General features: G+C 39.6%; 2 protein-coding genes across 3 annotated transcripts in view; one reads left to right on the top strand and one right to left on the bottom strand.

Annotated features, from left to right (window-relative positions):
* Positions 1 to 19,961, bottom strand: part of rnf13 (ring finger protein 13) — a 39,244-nt gene extending 19,283 nt beyond the window's left edge. Inside the window, exons 1-4 of the mRNA XM_058637634.1 lie at positions 19,764 to 19,961; positions 16,017 to 16,263; positions 15,637 to 15,717; positions 8,176 to 8,298 (exon numbers count right to left, since the gene is read on the bottom strand). Of these exons, the coding sequence (XP_058493617.1) occupies positions 8,176 to 8,298; positions 15,637 to 15,717; positions 16,017 to 16,130 (318 nt within the window). The 5' untranslated portion in view covers positions 16,131 to 16,263; positions 19,764 to 19,961. The remainder of the gene's footprint in view (positions 1 to 8,175; positions 8,299 to 15,636; positions 15,718 to 16,016; positions 16,264 to 19,763) is intronic.
* A 1,668-nt stretch (positions 19,962 to 21,629) lies between these two features.
* Positions 21,630 to 26,282, top strand: LOC131465909 (protein ANKUB1-like). Of its 2 annotated transcripts, none has more exons than XM_058638866.1 (6): positions 21,630 to 21,750; positions 22,507 to 22,650; positions 24,102 to 24,318; positions 24,726 to 24,840; positions 24,956 to 25,840; positions 26,014 to 26,282. In XM_058638866.1, exons 1-6 carry the CDS (start codon positions 21,661 to 21,663, stop codon positions 26,093 to 26,095), a joined length of 1,533 nt encoding a protein of 510 aa, XP_058494849.1. In that variant the 5' UTR covers positions 21,630 to 21,660; the 3' UTR covers positions 26,096 to 26,282. The 2 variants fall into 2 exon arrangements, with proteins under 2 accessions (XP_058494849.1, XP_058494850.1); XM_058638867.1 differs by having other exon boundaries at positions 21,682 to 21,755.
* The last annotated feature ends 448 nt before the right edge of the window (positions 26,283 to 26,730 follow it).

Raw genomic sequence — 26,730 nt, 5'->3', positions numbered from 1 at the left:
ACAGTGCAGATCTGCTGCGTCTCGCCCACGTCTGTTCACACGGGGAGTGTGTCTGCTGCTGTTGTTTTACATCAGCTTTGCCTTTTGAAAATGATAATAAACCACCATTTTAAAAAGTCCAAATGTTGCTCTGTGCTCAATTAAATACCAGGACTCTTCAATATGAAGCTTGTGGGCAAAACCAGAGACACATTATCTCACATAGGTAGTGTAGCTGCTCTCATCGGTTAACATGTGAGCCTGAATGAGAAGCGAGACATCCCACAATGCATATATGGTTAGGGTTCAGTAAATATGGAGCTGCATGGCTCTTTTTGGAAACAGAGCCATGCAATGATCTTTAGAATCTACTGTATATCTGTTGCCTATGTCACAAACACATGTCCAGCTCCTGTTTGAAAGTAAAAACAATCAAGAGATTTATTCATTTATTCACCTTCTACCGCTTTATCCTTCACATGAGGTGGTGCCAATCCCAGCTGACATAGGGCGAAAGGCGGGGAACACCCTGGCCAGGTCGGCAGTCCATCACAGGGACACATAGAGACAAACAACCGTCCACACTCACACCTACGGTCAATTTAGAGTGTCCAATTTGCCTTATCCCCAAATGTGCATGTTTTTTGGGATGTGGGAGGAAACCGAAGAACCCGGAGAAAACCCATGCACACACGGGGAGATCACGCAAACTCCATGCAGAAGTCAAGAGTTTCACTTGCGGCTTCATACTGAAGAGTACTGGCATTTCCTTGAGTACAGAGGAGTATTTAGATTCTTTAAAAGTATATTTTTCGGCAAATCCTATGCAGAACATCCACAGCAGTCACACAGCAGTCACACAGCAGACACACAGCAGACACACAGCAGACACGCTCCCTGTGTAAACAAAAGAACCTTGCAAGATGCAGCAGATACGCAACATAGCTGTCACTGCACAGGCCTTCAGTGTGGAGCTGGCCTAAGTGATTCTTTTATTTAATTTGATGCACATGCATCGGTTCACCGTTTCCCTAAACTGTATCAGGTTTAGATTTTCTGCTCCTCTGCAGTTTAGACAGCAGCCCTCAATCAGGTCCTCATCTCCCTCTTACCCATTTCTCTCATCATCACCTCAGTCACTCTCACTCCTTTACCCCCCACAAACTCCCACTGTTTTCACTCTTCCTCTTTAATTTCTCCACCCTTTTTTCCTCTCTCTACTCACCTCCCTCCCACTTCTTTTTTACCTACTACTTCTCCATATTAAACCGCCTTCTCTCTGCCCTCAATACCCTTGCAATATCACCTCAACTCCAGAATTCTGCTCAGCCCACTGTCTGATACTTTCACCCTCCCCCCATTATTTTATCCCTCCCTTCTCCTCCATTTCTGCTTTTCTTTCCTCCCTCCCTCCCTCCCTTTCCTCTGTGTTTCAGAGGAATGTGGCACACCGCAGAGCAGTGCCGGGCTTCAGTTTCAAGGTCCAGACAACTGATAAGATAAAGAGTTCAATAAAATTGCTAACTGCAGAGAGGAGTCACGTACACTGATAACAACTAATACACGTCCATGTGTGAAAGAGTCTATATTTGAACTGAAGATGTTGTACTGATACTTATTCACACTTAAATTGTGCTTCCTTATCCCAATTTGTTTTTAAATGTTTAATAAATGTTTGTGTAAACTGTGAGGCACTTTGTAACTCTGACCCTGAAAGGCGTGGCATACATTTCATTTTACATAGTACTTATCTAAAGGCATGCTGTCACATGTAAGAGAAGAAACTTTTCTATATACTTTAAGTTCATATATACTGTACGGTAAAAGTGTAAAGAAAAAGGGTGTGTGTGTGTGTTAATGAGAGAGGGCAATAGCAATGTCATGAGTGTCATTTTTCAGAGCTGCTGTGTCAACAGGTCAGCCGACTCCTTTTAGCCTATAACACACACACACACAGACACACACAGTCATACATTCACTCAGCCATAGTCATACCCTGTCATAAGACTATGTGAGTTTGTGCAGGAAGCCAGATCACAGTTTGAATAGAGAGACTGTGGCCTGTGTGCGTGTGTGTGTGTACTTGTGTGTCACTCGGGGGTTATGAGGTCACTGCAGCACAAAAAAAGGCAGCATGGTGAAATGTATTTACTGCAAGGCACAGAGGCAGGAAGCAAGGTTACATGGGAAATGACCAGCCAACTTCAGCCACAGCTGGAAAAAAGCAAAGACAGCAGCACAGTCAACTCTTCTCATTGGCCAAGATATGGTATGGCCCAGACCTCCTCCCCCTAACCCATGTTTGATTGTGTGATAATAAAATACGACAGGAGAAACCTTGCAGGGCCACACCTCAAGATAAGCCGAGGGACTTCGACTGACTTGTCATGGAGCAACACCACATGAAGCTACGGGAAAAGTTTTTATGACAGAAATGGATATTGACATCTAACTCGTCAATAAAAGCTCACTGACTCCCAATAACAATCACAACCCTCATCATACCAGAGTCAAAGTGTTGTTTTTTCTCCTTTACCTAGGTCTTTTATTTGCGACTCCCATTTTTGGGAATATAGATGTCTTGGGAAAGTACATTGGCCTTTATGGAGGGCAATTTACTCTCCCTCCCTTTATTTCTCAGCCAACCATTGTTATTTCAGGATTTGATTTAATAATCAGCTTTTAAACTTAAATATATGACGTACAAGTTTAATCACATCTTTGACAATGATATTTTCCGATCCACATCTTTCATCAGTTTCTTTTTATTTTTACACTAAGTGGAAGCTCTTGTAATAATAACATCCCTTCACTGTATAGTATTTTATTTGGATTTATGCTGAGGGAAATATGTTCCTATATATAAAAAGAAAAACTGTATCCCATCACTACTTCTAATTTATCTCAAAGAAATTCTTGCTATGTTGACCTGTTTATCCCTCATGCTCATATCGTAAGTGAACAGCAGTACAGTGAACTCCTGTGTTAAGTGCTTCGGAATCACAGGATTGTTTGATGTTATCGTCCCTGATCTGTGTCCTGTCAACTGGGGTTCACAACTTCCTGACAGCAGAAAAGCCATTTACACCAGACTGCACGTTTTTGAACCATCTCATGGTGTGATGTCTTATATGGGAAATTTCCTACCAGACAAGAACCTGTCATCTTACACAGTAAACAAACAACACTTAAATATGTGTTTCTAACAAACCGGTAAGTGAGTGTGTGTCTTGACAACTTTTTAAAGGTTTTTCATGTTTTCTTACAAGCAACTAAAAATGTAACCTCACTCATTCTTGTACACATTTAGACCAGTAGAAGTAGTTCACAGAAAAGACGAGACGGAGACGGGGATCAAACGGAATATGAAAACAATGAGGTTAACAACAGGGCAACAGAGAGAGCAGAAAACAACAAATAAGGGAGAGAGATACAGAGGAGAGGACAATGTGGTCACACTGAACTATGCATATCAGGGACTATGTGTTACCTAACTAGGACATTATGTCTCAATACCTATAGGTCTGTCTGTCCGTCTTTGTAGGGGGGGGCAGACAGGCTGCGCAAAAGCCTGAGCCAAGACCGAGGGGAGGAACACGGAGAGGCTCGCTGGAGGGAGGGGAGGAGAATAAGGGTATTGGGTTTCCTGTCCACCCCCCTCTCTACTACCAAGAGGTCAGATAAGTCACCAATGACCCCCCCCCCCCCCCCCCACCATCACCACCTCAAAGAATCCTTGTGTACAGGAAGTACAAATCTCTGCTCTCTGGAGATCCATTTTCTAAAAGAGGGTTTCCATGGAGGAATGTTTTTCTCTCTCTCTCTCTCTCTCTCACTCTTCTTATTTGAATAAAATGTATGGAAAAATGAACACCTGCTTTGTCCAGCGATTGTTTGTTCCTGTTCCATCAACAACACTTTACATTACAGTTCAGTAATAACATGATAATAGTATGGTGATACACAATATTATGGCAAAATCACTTCATTTCCAATGTAATAACAAGTAATGGTTTGTAATAACACTGTAATAGTGTCGTAATATACGACAATAAATGGGCATTTTTCAACCCTGATTCATGTTTATTACACAGGAATTAGAGGAGATAACATGTCCCTGCAGTAAACTAATGTAACAGTATTGTTTTGAGACTAATGTGTGTGTGTGTGGCATTTACAAACGTGATTCCAATCATTTCCATGTGAACTGATCCTACAATTACTAGCAGCCTGTAGTAATTCTCATTACCAAGCTATTACCAAGACATGACGTTAATAGAAATACGAATGTAGTATAGTATTACAATAATATTACCTTCACATTAGGACACTATTACTGTGTTAATAGTCATGTGGAATGTTAAGTGTTATTGCTGCACCTTTAACCCACTTGGTCAGGCTGTATAGCCTGAGGCGTATTGATATTGACCTAACATGAAGTGGGCTGCGCTGCACTTAAGGCAACATTTAGACATTTAGCATTTAACTTCATTACAAACATTTGTAGTAGTTTCTTCATCACTCTTGGACAAACACAGACTTTCTGTATATTCAGGTTATTTTAACCATTAAGTTTGGGACTTTCACTGTCTAAAACAAATCTTTATCCAGTAAAGGGATATGGAGTGTTAAAGAAAAATGACCTGAGTTGAAACAGTAAGAAAGATCAGCTAAATATATTTAAATATCTGGCCATCTGGTTGACAGGGACAACTCTTCCAGTGTGTGCCTGTTAACATGCCTTCACTTGATCTTCTTCACCCCCTTCCCATCTCCAACACTCTCTCTCGACATCCGACCTCTTCTCGTCATCACGTCTTATCACAACACACACACTCTCTCACATGCACTCTCCCTCTCACTCACACACTCACACTTGTACTCTGGAAGTGCTAAGACGTGATGCAGGGTTAAGTGGGTGAGGATCCATTTTATTGCCCATTACAGCTACGGATCCATTAAAACTGTACACTGCTGCTCACTGGATGCTGATGGCTTAATATTAGAGGGGAGGGCAGAGAATAGACAGAGAGCGAGGTGAACCACACTTTGAGTATGACATCCCTGCATCTCACACATACAAATCAAGTCTCTGTCAAGATGGAATTATTATTATTCCTTTGTTTCCCAGATAGAGAGCGAGCGAGCAGGGAGACTAACTGTGAGTGTGATGGAGAGACAATGACTGCCAAAAAAGGTAAAGGTTCATTACAGAAAAGCTTTAAAATTAGTATTGACAAAGGTTACTTTAATTGCACATACTGTACAGTATATGCAACTTTATTTTGCCAGCAACAGCAGCGACCATGTAAGCGCTTGGTGCATATATGGCAATGCATTTTCCAGTGTGTAAAGACTAGTGATGTCTAACTGTAACAAATGGAGGACTCATTAGCCCACCCGTCCCTTCAAGAAGGAACTATGGTGGCCTTTGCATATAAGAGAGGACGTTCTTCATATTGGAGCAGTAAGTGTCCACTTCAAAGTGGTTGTTCTGACTTCTGTAGAAAATGGCGGCACAATATGTCAGCCCCTTTTGAAAAGGCTTACTCTAAGGTTACAAAAAAACCCATACAGTTTATATTTTAAAGCAATTATACACTTGTACAAAGTTACTTATGGATAGTATAGTACTTCATTTCTGCCTTAAAAAGTATCCTAAATGTATACACTGGACCTTTAACTATAGGATCATATCAAGCATCATACATACCATCAAGTAAGTCACATAAAAATGTTTCAGCAACAGACAATATTACATTTGATCACAAATAAGGCTTCATTGTCCTCTTGCTTAAAGTTGAGCAGGCATGTGATTTCAATATGAATTTTTCTTGCAACAGGACTGGTCATATGGCAGTATTTGTTACTGGGGGTTAATACCATTAATGTCACATGTATTTCTAAGCAACAGGAAATTTCTCACTTTTATGATCTAATGTGCTGTTATTTACCAAAGACAAAAAGAAACATATTTATTGTTCCATAATAGTCATGCACAAGAGACGATGACAGCTTGGTTTTTGTTCTTTACAATGACATTACAGATTATATGTCTCCCTCTTCTGGCCTGTACATACTGTCATGTATACAGTATGTGCGTCTGTGTGACACACAGCTATGTGAAGCCTGGTTATGTTCCAAGAGAGGGAACAGCTCGCTGCTCTGTCTGTCAACACATTTCTGTAAGTGTGTGTGTGTGATGCAGTCGGACCTTATAAGGGTGTATGGTTGGTCCCAAGTTACAACAGAGTACAGAAAAAAAAAATGAAAAGAAAGAGGGAACAAAACGAAAACCAGGAAATGTTAAAACACATGAATTGGGAGGCAACCAATAAAGTACAAAAGGAAATAGATTAAAAGAATAGGAGGATGCTAAGAGGTGCTTGCTTTCCTCTCTTTCGGCACATTATCCAGCCTCTTAATCCTTACTCCATTTTCTCCCTTCACCTCCCAAACTTTCTACCTCACTCCTTCTCCTTAGATTTTTATTTTTCCTCCATTTTACTCTGAGCAATAAGATGGAAAAAAATACTTTTCCACCAGCATCCAAGTGAACAAAATTACTTAAGAGAAAAAAGTAAAATAATCTTGGTTACTGAATAAACTCTCTACAGTACCATAATCTATAATTAGGGTTTCTAGTGTCCCTAGAATGTAACATGTGCGCTTGTGCTTGTGTGTGTTAATATCGCAGTGGTACATTCCTTATAAAAAAGTGTTTCGTTTTAAACTGGCATATCCCAAACAAAGACATACAGTTACAACTTCTCTCCTTTTGTCCGTCACCTTCTTCCTCACTGCAACCATCCATCTCATCCTCTCCAGTGACTCACACAACTACACTCCCTGTTCTCTTTTTGTGCTGCACACTGTCAGATGCCTCACTTTACTCAGAGATCAGCGCTCTCTCCATCCTCAGGCAAACCAAGCTTCTCACAGTCGAGGTCAAAACAGAAAAAAAAACTGTAGCAGTGGAAGCCGGGGGATTCTTATACAGGAAACTGTGTTTAGGGAAATGGCCTTTTCCTGTTTTCAGTGAAACTATCTGTGAAGCACTGCTTACAGACATGTACACAAATACAGTGTGAGGGAAAAACACCCCAGTGTGCAGCAGTACCACATAAACGTACACTTTTTGTAGCTTGCTCTCACAGATTAAAATTAATATAGATTAAATACATTTAGTTTTTTTAGTTTTCAACTATTTCACAGAGTTGTTATGCAATTAAACACATTCACAGATTGACTTGCAATACACAGGCACTGGAAGCCTGTCTGTGAAATACAAAAGTTGTAAAAGTTTTACATCATCTACTAGATCATAGTAGTTAATATTTATAAGGTTTTCGCATGTAGTCATCCTCCATCTTGTGTTAAATCTATATCACAGTAAATACTGAACTGAAGTTATATGAAAAATCAAATAGAAAAAAATGCTAAGACACATATCCTATCCAAGTCGTTCAGCCCTCGTGTCTGGTCGTGTACTTTAAGGTGATTAAGCTTCAAAATGAGGTTAAAGGCGACATAGAATGCTTGTATCACACATATATGTTAGTTATGGAGGTCTACTTACATATATTAACTTGTTTTCATGGTTAAAAACCTACTAGTCGCTGCAAACGAGCCGATCAAAATATCTCCTACTGACACTCTCGTTTCAGACCAAAATCACACCCCCAGAACGTTGACTGTGTTGTGATTGGCCAGCCAACGAGAGCTTTCCCACTGTCCTGTGATTGGCCAGGTACCTGGAAGTGACGTAATAGATAGGCCAGCTCTCAGATACACAGCTCCCCCTCTTGCACGGTGGATGCCCTGCATCTCAGCAGCTACAACGAGAGCAGTTCTTCTTCTGCGGTTGAATGTACGCAACCGGATGTGCCCGGACTAGTGCCTGCACCAGGAGGCGCTACGGTGGTGAGAGGAGTGGTGAGGATTTCTGATGACGACGACATAAAATTACGGAAGTGCCGATCTGCTTCGCAGAGCCCAGGAAAACAATAAAACCCTATTTTCTCAGCAGTGGCTGAACTGTTTGTTCTGAAACGTTAGGGTTTCATAAACGAGGTAATGACGCAGATACACACACAAACGCAGCGTTAATTGGAGCTTCCGGTCTATGTCGCCTTTAAAATGATTACGCTGAGATTAAAAATCAATGTGGGGCTGATTAGTGTGTTGTCACTGTACCTTGATGTCAAAGTTGCAGTCCAACCTCTTGATGAGGACAATGAAGGCACCTGTCAAGTTGTCCCTCGGAGGAGGCTCAATGGGCTCGCACGCATTCTCCGGCCGGGCACCGATCAGGAAGCCCTGTGAGGAGGACATCGGACACATGAGTGACTTATATCCATGTACAAGCAAATGTCATTCCTTGGGAGTCGGACAAACGAGGAGCCAACTCACAAAGAAACGTACAGTATATTAGCATAGTAAACCCTTTAAATAGTGCAAGCCGACATCCCTTTAACATAAATGATCCTTTGCATTACAGTCACATTAACTTCTGAGAATACTGTCAATAAATTAAAAGCTTCACATGCGTGGTTAGACGTAAGGACTGATGTTTGCAGAGTCAAAGCAACTTTAATGGACATTCAGTCATAGCTTATCAGGTTTAGACCGTTTTGTCTGTCCATCCATGCATTCTTTTTCCACCACTGAAAAGCGGGAAAACACTCCGGACAGATCACCGATCCGTCGTAGAGCCAACACACACAAACCCACAACCATCCATGGCCCTCAGTCCGACCGACATTCGAACCACTGACTGCGTTCAATATAATTTCTGTTGATGGTTGCCAACATCTCAAAACTTACATCACAATATGATAAATGACTAAACCAAACAAGATGTGTTCTGCTGCAGCCCCAGATGTAACACTGGCAAATCAAACATTCATTTAACACGGTAATGCATCCATAATGAATACACTTCCACTGGAGACAAGATTACAGACACAAAATGATGCATGTGTATATAATATGTATGTGTACTGCACCCTACTAGATGTAAGGAATGCTGTCCTGGTTTATCACAGTCTCCATCTATTTCTCTCAGTCTCTCAAACACACACACACGAACACACACGAACACACACACACACACACACACACACACACACACACACACACACACACACACAGCTGCTTCCTGTCTTAAGTCCCATGTCCAACCACAGCTTTTGAAGTGACTGATGAGAGGGAGATCGCAAGTAGACAACAGACAGAGAGGCTGATGGGATGATAAAGGGAAGGACAACAAAGGCAAAAACAACACATTATACGACTATAAAGGGAAAATAAATCAGGTACAGATACCCACTAAAATACTGGCAAAGGAAGAAAAATGGACAGAGAGAGACAAAAATAGAAAGGTGAAGACAAAACAGGCACAGGATTAGAGCAGATACAGAGATGATTAAAATCATTACATTAAGCGGATCAAGACATTAAGCGGAAGGGTCCTGGTGTGAGATACACTTCTAACATCCACTCCAAATGAATGAAAGTCAATGCAGTGTCCCAAGAAGAATAGCTCCACAAACCTGTGTGTGTGTGTGTGTGTGTTTATGTGAGTCTTTCAGAGGCAGGGTGGTAGACAGGAAGTGTAGACTGTTGTGGGACTCTGGGAGTCAAGAAGCACTTTGGTCTCTCCTTCTCTCTCTTAAAGCTTTAAAAAAAGTCTGGAGAGTCAGCACTTTCTCAACCTCTCTCTCCCTCTCAAACACACACACACACACACACACACACACATGCACACAGTCTGTGTCATTCTGAGAGTGTATCTTTCCATAATAGCATCTGAGCTGTACATGGAAAATTACCGGAGTGACACGTCACAAATACAAACAACTCTGCAGGACTGTGTGAATTCTGGGAGACCACACTGCAGACGAAATGCCAACGCCGTGCTGTAGTAGGACCTGATACATGAAAGCTGAAAAATACGGAGATCTGTGAAATCTGAAATCAGCGAGGAGAAACATGTGAGGAATCACCTCCTGCACACAGCACCATCACTACTGGATACCTCCTCCTCCTCCTCCTCCTCCTCCTCCTCCTCCTCCTCCTCCTCCAGTGCAGCGTGCTGCCTTGCAGTTCAATGACATCACTGTGCAACTGCCTCACATTCCTCATCCTCACTTTGAAACCAGTGGCAAGGGAGCCCTCTGTTGGGCTCTATGAAAGAAAAACCACCCGCTAGCACTGCAGAATGCAGAGACGAGAGGACGGTGGAAAAACAGGAAATGACTGCAGGAGGAGGGGAATCCTGGAAACGTAGAGTGAAGAGGGATGAGGATGCGGTGTGGACACAGATTTTATTATTCTGACCTATCTAATACCACCTTAAGATACAATTTCCATGGCTGGGGTTACTAATATTTTTTTAATTATCAGTTCTATGTATATATGTGATAATCTATAATTCAGCTCCTTCAGCGTGGACCTATTCAGGTATTCTTGCTTCTGCTATGACAATAAACTGAATATATTTGGTTTATGGACAAATGAGACATTTGAGGGCATAGGTTTGAGGTTTGCAAAATACCAATCTGCATTTTTCATAATTTTCTGACATCGTTTTAGAATCAAACATCTAATAAATGAATAAGGAAATTAATCAATAATGAGGAGAATCTGCAAAATACAGCTGCGGCTTGAGGCTGAGAAAAAAAATGTGTACAACCTATTCTCATCTTGTAGTGTCCATGTACTTTTTTTTTTTTGTGCTACGTCAGAATGTGTTCATGCTACATGAGTCATCTCTTTTTCACGGTCTCTTGATTTTCAGTACACTGTATTGTAACATAAAAACATTTGACCATTTGAGTCATTCATCAGTCCAGTGACGTTGAAAGCGAGACATGTTTTAGTTCACACACTGTGTCGTTAAGTATTTGCACCACTACATACACAGCAACAGGTGTCAAAGAAGAAAGACATGCTGTGCTTCATCAGTACATGAAGCAGATTGTCTCGTGAATAAACCCCCAGCAGAATTCACCCACTGTGAAGGCAAAACACCGATTTAAAAACCTACTAACTTTATTTCTGGTAGTTTTGTCTGGTTACGAACAAACAGACTTACATACAATCAAATGTGGACCAAAACATAACCTCCGTTTTGGAGTAATTGGCCATCAGTTTAACAACCTTTCCTGATTCTTTTAGCTAATGTGAAGGTACAAAAAGTGTGTCTTAGTGAGATGACTGTAACATGACCAGATACACATGTTGATTTCTGAAACATTTAAAGCACAGGTGTTGATTTCAGTCCATATCTATATACGAGTAGCTTTCTGTTCTGAAGTATTTTTTTAACTTCCAAAAAAAAAGAAAGAAAAATCCCATTTCTTTTTCATCTACAGCAGTTCTACAAACTCAGCAAAAAGCAGAATAATTCAGTATGACTTAGCATAAAAAAGCACATCTGACTTGCACTTCACAAACTCAATGTGATTTTCAACTAATGCAAAATTACAGAGAAAAGGAGAGGTGGATTATTCCAAATGACAGCACAGTGACCACATGTAATCCTGTCAGTGAATAAAGATAAAAGAAATAAAAAATCGCTCTGCAAGGCTCGTTTGCAGATTCGTTTGTTCTGGGCTCAGTGTGAGAAAAACAGTGGGAATAATAACTCCCTTTAGCCTGACCAGGAATTCCTGTAAGAAGATTAGAGCGAGTGTGTGACTCCACACACAGATTCCCCCACTTTAACCTACATTGACAAATTTAAATCCCCTACTTTCTGCATGACCACAACAGGAAACAGGTGAGGCTGCAGAGACAAAAACACTCATGCTTCTGGGTCAAACCTAAGAAAATGTGAATGTGAACCAGAGAAAAACTGTTTCAAAACTGTTTCAACCCCTTTCAGATCTGGGACCAAACATCCGTCATGACTAATCTGATCACGTGCAGATCTCATATGTACACATCGTGAAGTTGAGGTCTGAACACTCCCAAGCTGTCCTGAATGCCTCCTCAGATCCAATCACAAAACCACATTCAGAGGTGGTTTACATTTGTCCACATTCCTGAGCATGCATGAAACCAAACCATCCTAAAGACCACCTCCTGTGCTGACGTCCAACGACCTGCTGGAATTTCAAAGTATTTTTTTCCGCTCAGACGTGATCAGCACCCATTCATTTACAGATTAACGCTCATCGTCACATAATCTCTTTTTTTTTCTTCTAAAAGTTAAAATTCCATTTCATGTTACAGGCTACAACGAAAGACCAAGTATGAACCAAGTATCTTGCTGCTACGTGCCACCAACGCTAACCACTGTATCACCGAGCACCTCTGACCAGAATAACATTCATGTGAATTATGTTATGGGTGTGAATTTGAAGCCACCTAGCATGAAACATCTGCGGCAACTGAAACAAACTAGAGGGAGCTTTGAGAGCAAAGCTGCTGTTTATATAGATATCAGCGTGGTTCAGCAAGAGTGTCAAGAAAAATAATATTAAGATAGGGATTAGGGAGTTCTATTAAATCTATTAACTATACCTGAACAGGGCTGCATGCCTGACTTGCAGATCTTTGAACTGTGGGAGGAAACAGGAAGCACCACAGGAAACCCATGTAGGCAAAAATGCTTAATTTACAAGTTCCCACTCAGAGTTCTGAAGCTTCATCATGTGCATTGTCATCACACGACGACAGTTCATCATCATGCAATACTGGAGACATTGGGAGTTGAATATTTTCTGACACATCCAAATTCACATCGAGAACTCCACACTTGCACCAAAGTTGGCATTTACTCACTTATGTATTCCTGCTGCTGCTTCTAAAATGCACTTAGTTAGTCAGAAATATTTTGAAGTAAACTTAGTGCATAAAAGCCAAACAAAATGGATATTTATATTTTCGTCTTATATTGTTATTTTTACTTATTTTACCAGGGTAAGCGCGTGCACGTCTGAGGTTTTTAAATTGGTCAAAACCAACATCCATCGTCGTCTCTCACTTTAACATCCAAACCGCAACAACTTTCCATAAGGGAACTCAAGAGTCTCTTCTCAGACTGTGCACAGATCAGGCTATAATTGTGGAAATGAAAGGGGGAAGAGAAATGAAATAAAAACTTTTGAAAGCTAAATGGCATTCAGAAACAGTTATTTAAAGTTGAGGATTGTTTCTAGGGCAGTGTTATAAGGTATGATATTTCAGTCCATTGCTGTATAGCACTCATATTAACTTTTATCGATGCAAAATAAATAAAAGAAATTGCTTGCAGTTGCAGGCTTGCAGTGGCCATGCTTTGAGATGCTGAGGCAACTGTAAACAGCCACAGTTGTGTAAGTGGGAACAGGGGAGTCTCTGTTTGAAGCCTCACTCCCTGTGGGGAATCCTCTGGGGACAAACAGGCTTTTGCTGCCTTGTGATGCCAGAGGGTTTTTTTTGGGCGTTACGCAGCTGCAGCACTGCAGGACAAACATCGACAATGAGTTTATCTCATGAAACGAAAACATGCACATTTTAAAGAGGCACTATTGTTTTTGCATTGCAGTAAAATGAAATTTGCATGGGTTTGCATGAGTGTCTGTTTTCCCTTATTGTATATAATTATTAGAAAAGGCAAAGGATATTTTAAATTTTACTCTACAGTATTCTTAATCTATTTCATGTTAAAACAGTTCTTAGTGTAGCTCTGAACACCACCCCAGTCACAAACCCTCACATACACACTCGGATGCGGGACTAGGACAGCATGTCTGCATGGCATTGGCACTTTCTGCCCTGACTTGACATCAACAGGGGGAGAATAGTTGTGTGAGAGATGGACTAAGCCTTTTCTCACTTTTCATAACACAGGACCTTGCATAAGCATAAGACAAGCAAAATTATACACCCCAGCAGCATGTTTGAGTTCTATAATCCCTGCCCGTTTGCCAAGAAATGTACCACATATATAAGTAGGTAAGTGACACATTGTTTTTCTCACTACAAGTCATAATAGTATATAAATGTATTAAAGAGGTTTGATATCGCACATGCACCTATGTTCATTCTTTGCCGGTACAACTGGACTTTTAAAATACATGTTAACATGTTGGTCCGCTTGAATTGGTACTACATAGTATTTCTCAAAGTCGGAGCCCCAGATAATAGAATAGAATAGAATAGAATAGATACTTTATTAATCCCCTTAGAGAAATTATTTCTCTGCATTTGACCCATCCTAGAATTAGGAGCAGTGGGCTGCCACACTGAGTAGCGCCCGGGGAGCAATGGGGGTTGGGTACCTTGCTCAGGGGTACCCCAGCCCTTTTGACCTGGTGGGGACTTGAACTGGTGACCTTCCGGTTACAAGCCAAGTTCCCTTTCCACTTGGCCACAGGCTGCCATAATGTGATTGGGAGTTGAATTACTACTGGCCTGAGCACTCTGCCCATGCTCCACAGATCCCACCCTAATAGGCGGAAACATATTTGAAGAAGCTGGTACACAGAAGAACAACAGTGACAAAAACATGAAGAAATTGGGCAAGTACAGTTTTTGGACTGACAAAGAGACTGATTTCAAGTTCTATCAACATTAAGACTTGGAGATTTGAAAGTTGATGAGTGGTAGGAAGACGGCAGGGTGCTCAACATGATAACAACTTGCTGCAAACCACAAACCACCTGACTGAAAGGGGGCATATCGCCACCTAGTGCAGTGGAGGTGGACTCACTACAGTCAATACACCACACAGCTCCAAGCACAGCTCTAACTATGCATGGAAATGTACTGACTGTAAGCAGTAATCTGTGATGAGGGCAGTCTACCACTAGTGATGGTTTACTAGTCACTTCAACTTCAACATAACTACTGTTAGGATGCTAAACAAAGCATCATTAAAGGTAAGATAAGTGGCAGTAATTATGAATGTCCAAATATACAGCGATTAACTTGCACATCAACACAAATGTCAAACAATAAACAAAGCTCTTCGTCATCAGCTTGCCTTCCATGTGCCCGAAAGCCTTGGTAAGACACAACAAACAACTGGGCTCTTGACTGAAACACCACAATGAAGAGCTTAGTTAATAGACATGAATCATTCGCTGTGTTTGTGAGCTATGTGGGTCAAACAGTAAATATGTTGCCAGGTGTGGTGGGGGTGGCATCAACAACAACATACTGTCTTACAATCTCCAACACAAAGCCACAATGTTTGGGGAGCATATTTAGCGAGGGTTAACAAACTTTGATGGAGCTGCACATCAGTCTCGCCGGAGTTTGACTGGTGTGTTGTTGACATTAGTTCTATTGTTTGTGTGTTCTTTCGTCATTTTTGACTATGGCTGGCTGCTACAAGTCACGTATACATGTGCAAATCAAGAATTCAAGTTGAAAACCAGATTCAATATTGCTCAGCTGAAATTGGCATTAATTATGACATATAACATCTTGAGTAGGATCATGTTGTTGTTGCCATGTGTGTGTTAGGGTTTGAATTCAAAGGAAATTTTAAGTCACTTTTAACCCCAAATCCTTATTTTTGTATCTTTCAAATGATAAAAAGGTTATATTTATTAATGCTATGTTTTTATGGTAAAATCTAATCTAATTGCTAGGAGATGGAAAAAAGCACATCAGTTTACAAACTTGTCGAGCTAATGCCTGCGACCCCTCCACACTCACCTTCAGTCCATCGCTGGGAAGACGAAAGCCGAACCGCGCAGGCAGGTCATCAAAGTTCTCTGTTTTGTTGTCAAATGAGTACTGAAAGATGGAAGAAATTAAGCATCATTACATTTGCATCAAAACTACGATGGAAGTCTGATGCACTAACAGGTCGGGATCGTTTTAAACCAAGAGATAGGTTTAGTGGTTTTAACTACTGAGGGCATTTAGATGATAACAAACAAGCCTGCCATTCTGATCATGCTATTGCTACACAGCTGAACAAATGGGAATATAATTTGCTGCACAATTGTTATCTGTGGATGAGCCACTGTGACAATCCCAAAGGGAAGAGGCAGAATGAAGAAGAAGAGGAGGTTGTCTGTCTAATTACTCACAGCAGCGATATCGGCCTCCACAGGCAGCAGGTTGAGGAAAGCGAAGAGCTGAACGGTGAAGATGGTGTAGATCTGTGTCGCCGACAGCATCAGCATTCCCAGCGACAGGAGCATCTTGGCATCACTTTACAACCCCTAGCTGCTAAGGTGCTCACTCATTAACATACACCATAAACACACAAACACACACACACACACACACACACGTTGACCTAGAGGGGAAGCCCTATGCACCATTTGATGTCAACTGCGGAAAAAAACAATAACAACAATGTTTATTAGTTAGATCATTTAAATAATGTTGACATTTCTTCATTTAAATGTATAAATGTTATTCATACAAAATGTTCAGGTGACACATGGAAAACAATCTTAATTCTTACACCTAGAACAAGGACTGGTTTGTAATAGCTGTAAGAGATTTAACCAGGAGCCCATTGCATTTCAGTCTCAATTTTTTCATTGATACTGCGAGTTGATTGACATGCCATATCCATGAGGCAACCTGGTAAACTAACACTATGATTTGTGGACATATGACATAATTAAGGTCCAGTGTGTAACATTAAGGGGGTTTATTGGCAGGCTTTTTGGTTTGTACGCATGTATAATCACTTTAAAATAAAATGTGCTTGTTTTGTAGCCTTATATTAAGCCTTTTTGTTGTGTAATTTAGCAAAGGGCCTTGGGTTAGGGTTTTTTCGGAGGCTGCCATCTTGCACGTCCATCTTCCCACAGCAAAGCAAATGGTTTAACCAGCCAGAGCATGTGTTTTAAAGTGGAAGGTTACTGCTGGTTACTGGATGTCTTTGTTATGCAAACAAAGACATCCTTTCTGGCATGCGAAAGGCCACCATAGATAATCTCACCATTACTGTAAGTGTCACAAATTCTTACACATGGGACCTATAGGTCAACATTAAGGGGTTATGTTATCCTTAGCATTCACTTCTCTTTTAAAATTTTCTTTCAGCAGTGAAAAAAGCAGGTCATGGTTAGCAATTACACAGGAACTTTAATGTCAGTTGAGAATCTGTCTTTGATTGCCTTCTAATGCTGCACATTCTCGTAGTGCACACACACAGAAATTATAATAGAAGTCAAGTACGTGACGTCATGTGGCAATTCTCAACACTGATCTTCACCAAACTTGAACATTTACAACCTGAGCGTCGGAGCATCGAAATTTGGTAATGCACCTTCAGTAACAGCATCAAAGTACTAAATATGGCATAAACCTGGCCAGTTTTCATTATCACTTTGGACATGGTTTGTTCCTGTGAGTGCATTCCAGGCTCAATCTTGCTTTTGTATTTTCTATGTTTCATTGCCAGTTGCCTCATAAAGCCTTTAGTCCACTCTGTGCATGCCGAACATGTCATTAAGAGGCGTACAAGTGCAAGGAAAAACCAACAAAATAGTTGCCAGATTTTGGACCACAGAGGCATTACTAGAAAAGTAGTAATCAAGAATTCTATTTGTTTTCATGGATATAGTCATTACTCTTGCCACTCTTAAATAGTGTAACCTTTATACAGTTTCATTTCAATTGCCCCTTTAACAGATATATGATAAAATAATAATTATATTTACCTTGTCATAATTATGCAAAAAAATACCTGTGAATCTGACCCAGCATAAAAAGGAGGCTGCAACTAATAACCATATTGAGCATCAACTAATGAGCTAATGATTATTTTCCCTATAATCAATAAGTCAATAAAATAATGGAAAACAGTGATACGCAGTCGCATGTCCTGAAGCACAATGTGGAGCTATTAAATATATTGTTTAACATGGCTAACGACAGTCCAATATTTAAAAATCTATTACACTGACAGACAAAAACTAAGCTGCTCAGAATACCAGAAATATTTACTTGAAAAAATTGATTTAAAGAGGAGAAGCTCTTGTTAGCAAGATGACTGAGCAGATAATCTATTTTCTCTGCCATCTTAGACCTTTTGGGGAGAACAGACAAAGTCAAGAGTCTAAACAATTCATTTTCCATCAAGTTAAAATTTGCTCAAAGATAACATAAGACTGGTTGATATTGTCTGTGATAGTAACCATGGTTTTCAAAATGAATATGAACTACAACATACACTATGTATTTTGTGAAGAAAATTCCATTGGGATTTGTGAGTCATTTTGGCATGTTTGTGTGCGTGCATCTGTGGGGTTTGCCTATGATCCTTTGATCTGTCATCACCCTGCTACTTTTGATCTGAATCCCTTCATTTCCAATTTCCAATTATTATATATATCCCATCAAACCAAATAGATACAGACCTCTGTGACTTAACATAATCAGAATGAAGAATAAATCCATGCTAAAATTTGATTAAAGACTTAAATCGGTAACAAGATTTTCTCTCTTTTGACTGCTGTGACTGTATTTCGTAATTGACTGTGCTGTCTAGTTGTAATAAACCATATTAATGTAGTCTTAATTCCATGTGACTGGAGTGACACTCCAGATCGCAATGCTAGAAGAAAGACAGAGTTCAGACGTTTTTGTCTTGATATGTCTAATTTGTAAATAAATGTTCGCTAAGTGCAGAAAATGACAGTCATGTCTTCAGAGTCTTACTATGGTTAGCTGGTGCAATATGTACAAAGTATTATGGAAGGACATGACCACAGGTTACTGAAATAGCAGTTAATTATGATGGAAAAAACCCAAAGGGGAAGTGAATCCTTCATGAGAGCAGTGAGCAAAATAAGGCATTAGCAGTGAGATAATAGTGAGATGCCTCCCCTTTATGGCAAGCGGTTTTAACCTCAGTAATCAGTAGACACAATATTCCCTACTGATTTCTGCAACATCATTCTTACTATTTAAAACTACTCAGATATCTGCAAGTCAGTGTTTACTGGTCAAAATGACATCACTTCAGCCATTCATGTGTATGCGATGTGTCATTACAGATATCTACAATTAAGTTGAGGACATCCGCAACTGAATCACAAGTCACAATTCAGAGTTTCAGATAGACAGAATGAAGTGGTAGACATCTGAAAGTGGAATTAAGAGACAAACCCAATTAGAGACAAACCCCATACGCATGAAAGGCAAAATAAACGTCATTCTGAATCTGAATAACTGAAAGTGTAGTTCTGACTAGTAAGAATGATGCCACATATATCTACAACTACAATTCATACTAGTCTGTAATAGTAAATTCCAGATAAGTCAAACTTGGAGATTAAATGTTAAAGGTTATTAGATGTGTGAAATGTAATGTTTAAATGCATTTATTATATGTTTTATACTTTTATACTAGTTTAATTTATTATATTCACCATCTATCTCTGTTATAAAAGGTTTTCAAATTAGAATTTGCTGCAAACACTGCATGCATTGGACATCAGCAGCAGTACTATGTTTTTGTGTCTGTCCCTATAAAAATCTTAAATAAATAAATAAATAGGCTTGCCATACAAACTGGAATTAGAGAGATGCAGAATTCTGTCATGGTAATTCCAGACAGTCAAACTTGACGATTAAACGTTAAAAGGCTTGCCATACACACTGACATATTCGAGCCAAACTAACCTCAAATCTAATCGGTTTACACACTAAACTGATAAATAGAATAAAGGCAGAGACGTTATTGTACCAAAAATAAGGGGTGGCTACAGTTTCCGTGAACATATATACATGCACCCAGCAACAAAAACAGTCCTATCCTGAGTTAGCAGGACGCTAACACAGGTGGCTAGCCTGCTCTCGCGGCTGTTTACCTTTATTCCAGCCCGCAGATTTATGTTGTCGATGAGTTTATCTGCTGACAATGACATCGCTCTCCTTTAGGACGCGTCACGTGTGGGAATCTGAGGCACGGCGAAGAAGTTTGTCATCCCGTTTTAGCGTTGGCAGTACGATCATGAACACTTTAATCCGCTAGCTTCTTTTTTTTTTTCATGTAAGAGCGTAAACGTCCGTCACGTCCTCGGTTCCAGGCTCGTCCTCTGATTGGACGAACAGTCTGTCAATCATGCCGTTGCGGAAATGACTCGAGGCGTAAACAGATCCACGTGACAACCCACCCACTACTGTTGTCTGTCACATGAACATTACTGACTTGGTTTTGCAGTGGGAGATAAATTGGTTGTAGATTGAACTGTTTAAATTGAGCAGTTATTTTATGGGTGTGGTCATTTTTGCACCTTAAAATAATATGTTTGGGATTTTTGGAAAGAAAATTGAAGAGAATAAATCTTTCTTGTCCACCGAGAAACAACAAAACAGCACTGATTAAACATAAAACAAGACCTTAAGGTGGACTGGCCATGTTACACAGAATATTATTTCTTAAATAACCACATTTAATATTTTATGTAGTTTGACGATTTTTTAGTTGTGTTGTGGATTTTGTTTTATTATTTCTTATTAAATAAATATTCTGTGTATTCTGTTTTTTTTTTTAAATCACATTATTCATCTATAAAATCTGGGAAGAGTGCTCAGTCCTAATCAACAAATAACAAAACAAATATCTATAAAGAGAAAACATACATAAAACATCAACTATTTAATAATTAACTAGAATTCACTTGAAATTACAATATGGCACAGTTCAGTGCAATGAAACAAAGAGTATGTTTGCCACAGCAGCAGCAGCAATATTTCTATATTTTGTTTTTCCGTTGTTATTTTGATTTGTGTTCAACATTGGCTCAAAAACACAGTAGACAGCCTTAAACTTTAAAAGGTCAAATGCAAATTAGCTGCACCCTGTAAAACTTTATAGAAGCACATTAAAAGTCAAGATCTTTTCAAACGACTGTAATGTTCTTTCAACACAGTGTGAAACCAGTGGGTTGTCCTTGTTCCAAAATAAAAGGCAGAAGAGGAACTGACGTAAAACCTGCTGGGGTTTGTGGCTCAGGTCCCAAAGTTTTACATTCAAAAACACTTTCCTAGTATTTTTGAAATCACAGTCATTTCAGCCGATGATATAACTACTTTGTCTGAACACTGCTGTGTTCCTGTGTAATGTAATTTAAGATATCACCTGAACTTTGACCCGTGATGGATTTAGATGTGAGGAAGTCTAATTTTTTTTGCTGTCATCACTTGCACAGATCACATGAGAATGTAATTCCAGTAACTGTGGCTACATAACACATAACATCTTCTTATAATGCTGTAATAGATTTTTTTTATACTTATATGTATATCTACTCAGCATATACTCATGTAGTGTGTTGAGATTTGTGTTTGATTATGAAACTACTGTTTAACAGAGGCAACATAGTTATCATTTTTATTCCTCTGTCTTTAAACTATATATACTATACCTTATCCTCCTTTTTAATTTCATGTCTACCAGTATTTTAAGGATATATTCATGTCACCTGTCAATAAAAGTTCTGAAAAACCCTAATACAGATTCAATGACTAGTGACTCAAAACCTGCTCACAATTAGGTATGAACTCATTTTGAATTAAAAGCATTTGGTTTTAGTGTAAAAAAAAAAATTCAAAAAAACACAGGCAAAGTTGGGCCCTCCCAAATTCCTCTCCTGCCCCCGTCCAATCAATGACTCTGCCCGTGACAAACTCTGCATGCTCAGTCCTCAGACTCATCAGTGCACCACCGGGAAGCCAAACAGACGGAGGACAGATGTCCTGACCATGAAGGTGTGGGTCTACTTCGAGGACTCCTGTGAGCCTTTTGACGTCCCTTCAGATCTTTCTGTGAGGGCCATGAAGCGGATGGTGAAGGTAAGGTAAAAGCAAATAAATTCATGCACTGGAAACTTTGGCAGTGAATGATGAGGACAGCTAAATGAATGATGTGGACAGGTGAATTGGCGCTAATTAAAGTCCCAGAGTGAGTGAGAAAGTGAAAACATGTGTGACCTTTGACCCATTTTGACTGATATATTATGTGTTTATATATTTTATTTTGTCAGCAATTTCCTTTGTAAAGGTTCGCTTTAACTAAAAACAATCAATGTGAGATTTGTGTCCCCTTGTGCTTTTTGCACGACACAAGAAAGAACCCCAACCTTGTTAAAAAAATAGTACATTTTAAACAAGCTACTTATTTACTTTAACATGAGTACATTTTTGGACCAGTACTTTTAGTTGTACTTACATACGTTAAAAAGTTATCAAAATAATGGTACTTTTACTTGAGTAGAATATTTCAGTATAGTCAGTAAAACCTTTGGTTTTGAGTGAATTTTGTTTAACATTGACTGCATTGAAAAAGAGACTGTTCTATTGATTTGGGGCTCTTTTTTGCTCATAATGGTGAAATACCATTATGGTGTGTGCATTGACTACAACACTGGCAGACATCTGTTAGTATCAGTCTATTGTTAATAGCTATATCACACATATATATATATATAAATACATATAAAAATACATGAGATTATTTTATTTAGTGTATGTGGGAAAGCAACAAATACCGTCACAGAAACTAAACGTAGTTTGTCCGAAATTTGGTTTCTTTCTCCATCCTTTCTGTAGGAAAACTTTCTTGTGCCGCTCTGTGATGACAAGCATTTTCGACAATACCTGGAGCTGAGTCACGGTGGTGCTGCACTGGCCGACAGCTGGGCTCTGTGTGACGTCGGCATCACCAGTGGCAGTGCCGTACGATGCCTGATAAAGGTATTAAAATGTCAAAAGTGTTTTGTTGATTTGCTGATCCCAGATGAGTTGGGATTTGGATTAAATGCACTGATGAATTTGGCTCCTGAATGACGTTTAGAATTAGTTATATTTTACAAAGGAATGCAAGTAAATTTTATTCCTAAAAAAGTAAATATTAAACTGAAATTGGAGCACCTTGTGCTGCTGATCAGCAGCACATTGGTTGGCTGGATGTTTAGAACTGGGACTATTTGTTCAACATCCCCCACTCATTAAACCACAAATGACAATTCCCCTCAGAAACACAACGCTATGATGTTATAGCTGTTAAAAACTGCCATTTAAGTTTATGTACATATATTATTTCTAATCAGATTCATCCGTCTTTAGTGAGTGAATTGGCGCGCGAATATGGAACAAGATGTTCTCGTGTGAGCAGTAGATTGGTGGGACAGAGCGTTTATCGCTGAATGACGTCTGTGTTCTCATCACTGGGTTTTTAGGTGTCATTCCCAGGCTCGTCACTTAGCAACCATGTGTTATTGAGAGTAGTAAACAGTTTATTGTGCTTAAGGGTGTGTGTGTGTGTGTGCATGTGTGTGTGTGCGTGTACTTGAATGTATTACGTCTTTAGGACTTTTTCGGGCATAAACACTGACCTTGTCAGGACCAGGCTCCATGGAGACCAAAACCTGGTCCTGATGAGGCAGAACCAGGTTCTGATGGAGTGATTAGGTTTAGGGTTAGCATTAGGATTTGAATTGTACAAAAGTGTACAAAAGTCTTAGGCTATTATTACTATTAGAGTGGTTTAGCAATGCTATAATAACCATACAATAAAATTATTTCTCAATTATTTTATTGGAACACATCCAGAATATATAGGACACGTGTAAATAATAGCATGACCCTGGTTCTCTTTAAACTGGAGTTGAACCTAAATTAATGTTGCAGGTAAAACCAGTGACTGTCCTACTATTTCATGTCAGAAAATATCTGCTGCGAAAAAGGTCTGTTATACACCAGGTAATGCTTAAGCATTAAATACACGGCTTGATAATATACAAGACTAACTTTCAGGTAAGTCATTTCAAACCAAATGCCAGTTATCACAGAATTTGCCAGATGTAAAAACAACAAAGCTGAGGTACCCTACTGTAGTTAAGTTAGGGTTAGGCATTAACTGGTTGTGGTTTAGGTTAAAACATTGTTTAGGCTGTCCAAATGACTGGATGTCAGTACAGTGTCCTTAAAAGGATAGCTGTGCAAAGTATTTTTGATAAGGTAGAGACAGTACACATCTGTAGCCACAGAGTGGCAGCAAACTCCATCATCAGTACATGATTCCACTGATAATGCTAATGTTCCTTATTTCTATATGTACTAGTTTTGCAATGTTCTTTCATTTATCTGTTTTTATACTATTAACTGTAACTCCACATTATGATGCCCTGACAATTATTTTTCAGACTGAGCAAAGGCCTGTGATGCATGTGTTCAATGCTGTGACTGGGGACACCTTAGCCATCACAGGCAGTGAGGCTCTTCTGCACACATCCGTTGCTCAATTGAAATCAATGGTGTCCACACAGAGTAGCCTTCCTGTCAGCGCCTTCAGACTGAGCACACTTAATGACGTGCAGCTCTACAACTGCAACCGACTGCAGGACTATGCCATTACAATGGGTATGATGAGCTTTCTGTTTGTGCTGCTACATAACTGATAGAGTAAGTCTGTGAGTGCTGTATGCTGTCTGTGAGTAGTGAGTGCTGTATGGTTGAACTCTTAGGTATAAGGCTTCATTTTTTTACATTTTTGAAAAGTTGGATTATGTTGGAAATTAATTTACTGATCTAAATGCTATTCTACCACCTTGTCAAGATAAAATATGTCTATCTTTTTCAACTGATTCTTGATATCAGGTAATTTTCCTAAAATCTCCAACATGATGAACAAAATAAGCTATTTCAACTTAAAGAATATCAAATGTTCGCATGCTACAGGCACATTTAAAGTTAAGACAGAATAAAAGCTAGATAATATTGATTTTGAAATCGATAAACATTTTTGTTTTTTTTGTTTTCTGAAATAGGTACTACAGTCCATTTGGACACATGGGATGGGTGGGTGGACTTTCTCAGAGGTTGTCTCCTGGGTCACAGATTGACAGTCCAGACCCACCTATCTGAAGAAAGGCTGGTGAGGAGGTCAGAAACTCCTGGCTTGAATAAAAGTGTGATTCATTGGAAATTAATCCATAGTAAAGCAGATAATGATTTTATAAATAAAAAAATGTAAGTGAAACCTTTCTCTTTATTCCAGGTTTCAGCTGCGGGTGGCGCTGTACATTGCTGCCACTCTAGGTCACCTGGACATGGCAGGCTGGCTGCTGGAGAGGGGGGCCCATGCTGGAGAACCTGTGGGAGTCCATCCTTACCGCCAGTGGTGTCATAAAACTGCCCACCGAGATGCTGCAAAGTGTCCCATCCATGCAGCTGTGGAAAACAGTCAGCTCCTCATCCTCAAACTCTTTGTTACCAGGAACATTTTGTCTTTGGTTTGTCAAAATCCTGATGGCCGTAACCCTTTGAAAATTGCCATTCAGCACGGCCACAGGGATTGTGTGCGTTACTTAGCCAACAAGCTGTGCTCAGTGGTATCTCTGCCAAATATGTCCCTTCCCATGCATATATACCTCCAGATGAAACACTGGGTTAGACTGGGACAGAGAAGAGCAGCCACCAATCAATCCCAATACACCACTGGTGCTCCATTCAAAGCCAGGGTGGGAGACATGTTGCTGGTCGATGGCTTCAACCAGCCACAGATGTCTTATAAATCCAGGAAAGCCATGACCACACTAAAAAGAGACCAATCCAGACCAATCCAGACCAAGACTGTGCAACTCTTACCGCCCATTAGAAACCTTTGTTCAGTATCACTCTCTAAAAAGGCACAACCCCAGCTACCCAGCATGCAGTCAGTGAACCCTGGTGATCTTAAAACGACACAGAACAGGTGGAAGAGTGATGACAAAAGGGGCAGGTTTCCACTCCTGTCAGTTAACAGAGAGAGAGTGCAAAAGAAGGTGTTTGCAGAGCCACCACCAAAATTTTCCAATATTCTGACTGCATCTCTGGAGAAGCTCTCTCAGCAGTGTGACCGAACACCAAGAGAAAATGCCATGTACTACCTAGGCATAGCCAGGTGTGTATTTCCTTCAGTATTCTATTCTTGTATATATTCGTGTTTAAAATGACTTCTTGTAGACTTGATGCTTCATAAATATTATGATCATGGCAGTTCTATATTTACTTATAAATAGACTGATACCTGGCTCGTTTCTCCAATTACTATGTGTAATATTTTTTCTCCTATAGTACCTTCAAAGAAAAACCTTGGTCGAAACAGCTGAGCATTGCACGGACTTTGGCAAGGAGGCACCTCCATCCCATGGCCTGATATTCGTAGTTCTCATCAATATGGACAAGTCTTATCCTGATCCATCAGCTCCCAAACACAATGTGGACATGAAAAATTCTTCAGGGTGACAACTGAGGAGTGTCTCTCAGGCTTACGTTGTCATTAAAGATTAAACCTATGTCTTTAAGATCTTCTATCATTACTCTCCACAGAAAAACAACATGCATTATGGACATATATATATATATATATATATATATACATATATACTATTGCGTATATATGTATAAATATATATATATGTATACATATGTTTTTGAAACATCTCTGTATCAACCTTTGTTTTACTTTGCAATTCATTACCTTTGGACACATTTGTCTGTTAGTCTGAAGCATAACTCACAAAGTCAAAGACTGCTTTTGATTTTCTAGGGATGTAGGTTAAGGCCCAAGAAAGAAATAGTTAATTTTATGTTATTATCCTGATTCAGATTTAGTGTAATGATTAACACTGTGTGAAAGACGCAGCCTTGGTGGAGGCTTAAGTTACTTACTATTTACACACTTATTTATATATCTTATTGGTACATATGTGTCACAATTTAATTTGGTGTTCCTTAAATGTACTTCTGTGTGTAGTGTGTTAATGTGTTATTGTCACACACCCTGACCCA

Source organism: Solea solea, chromosome 9 (assembly GCF_958295425.1).
Source record: "Solea solea chromosome 9, fSolSol10.1, whole genome shotgun sequence".
Lineage (NCBI taxonomy): Eukaryota > Metazoa > Chordata > Actinopteri > Pleuronectiformes > Soleidae > Solea > Solea solea.
Note: the sequence above shows the minus strand (reverse complement) of the source record. Positions and strands in the feature narration are given on the sequence as shown.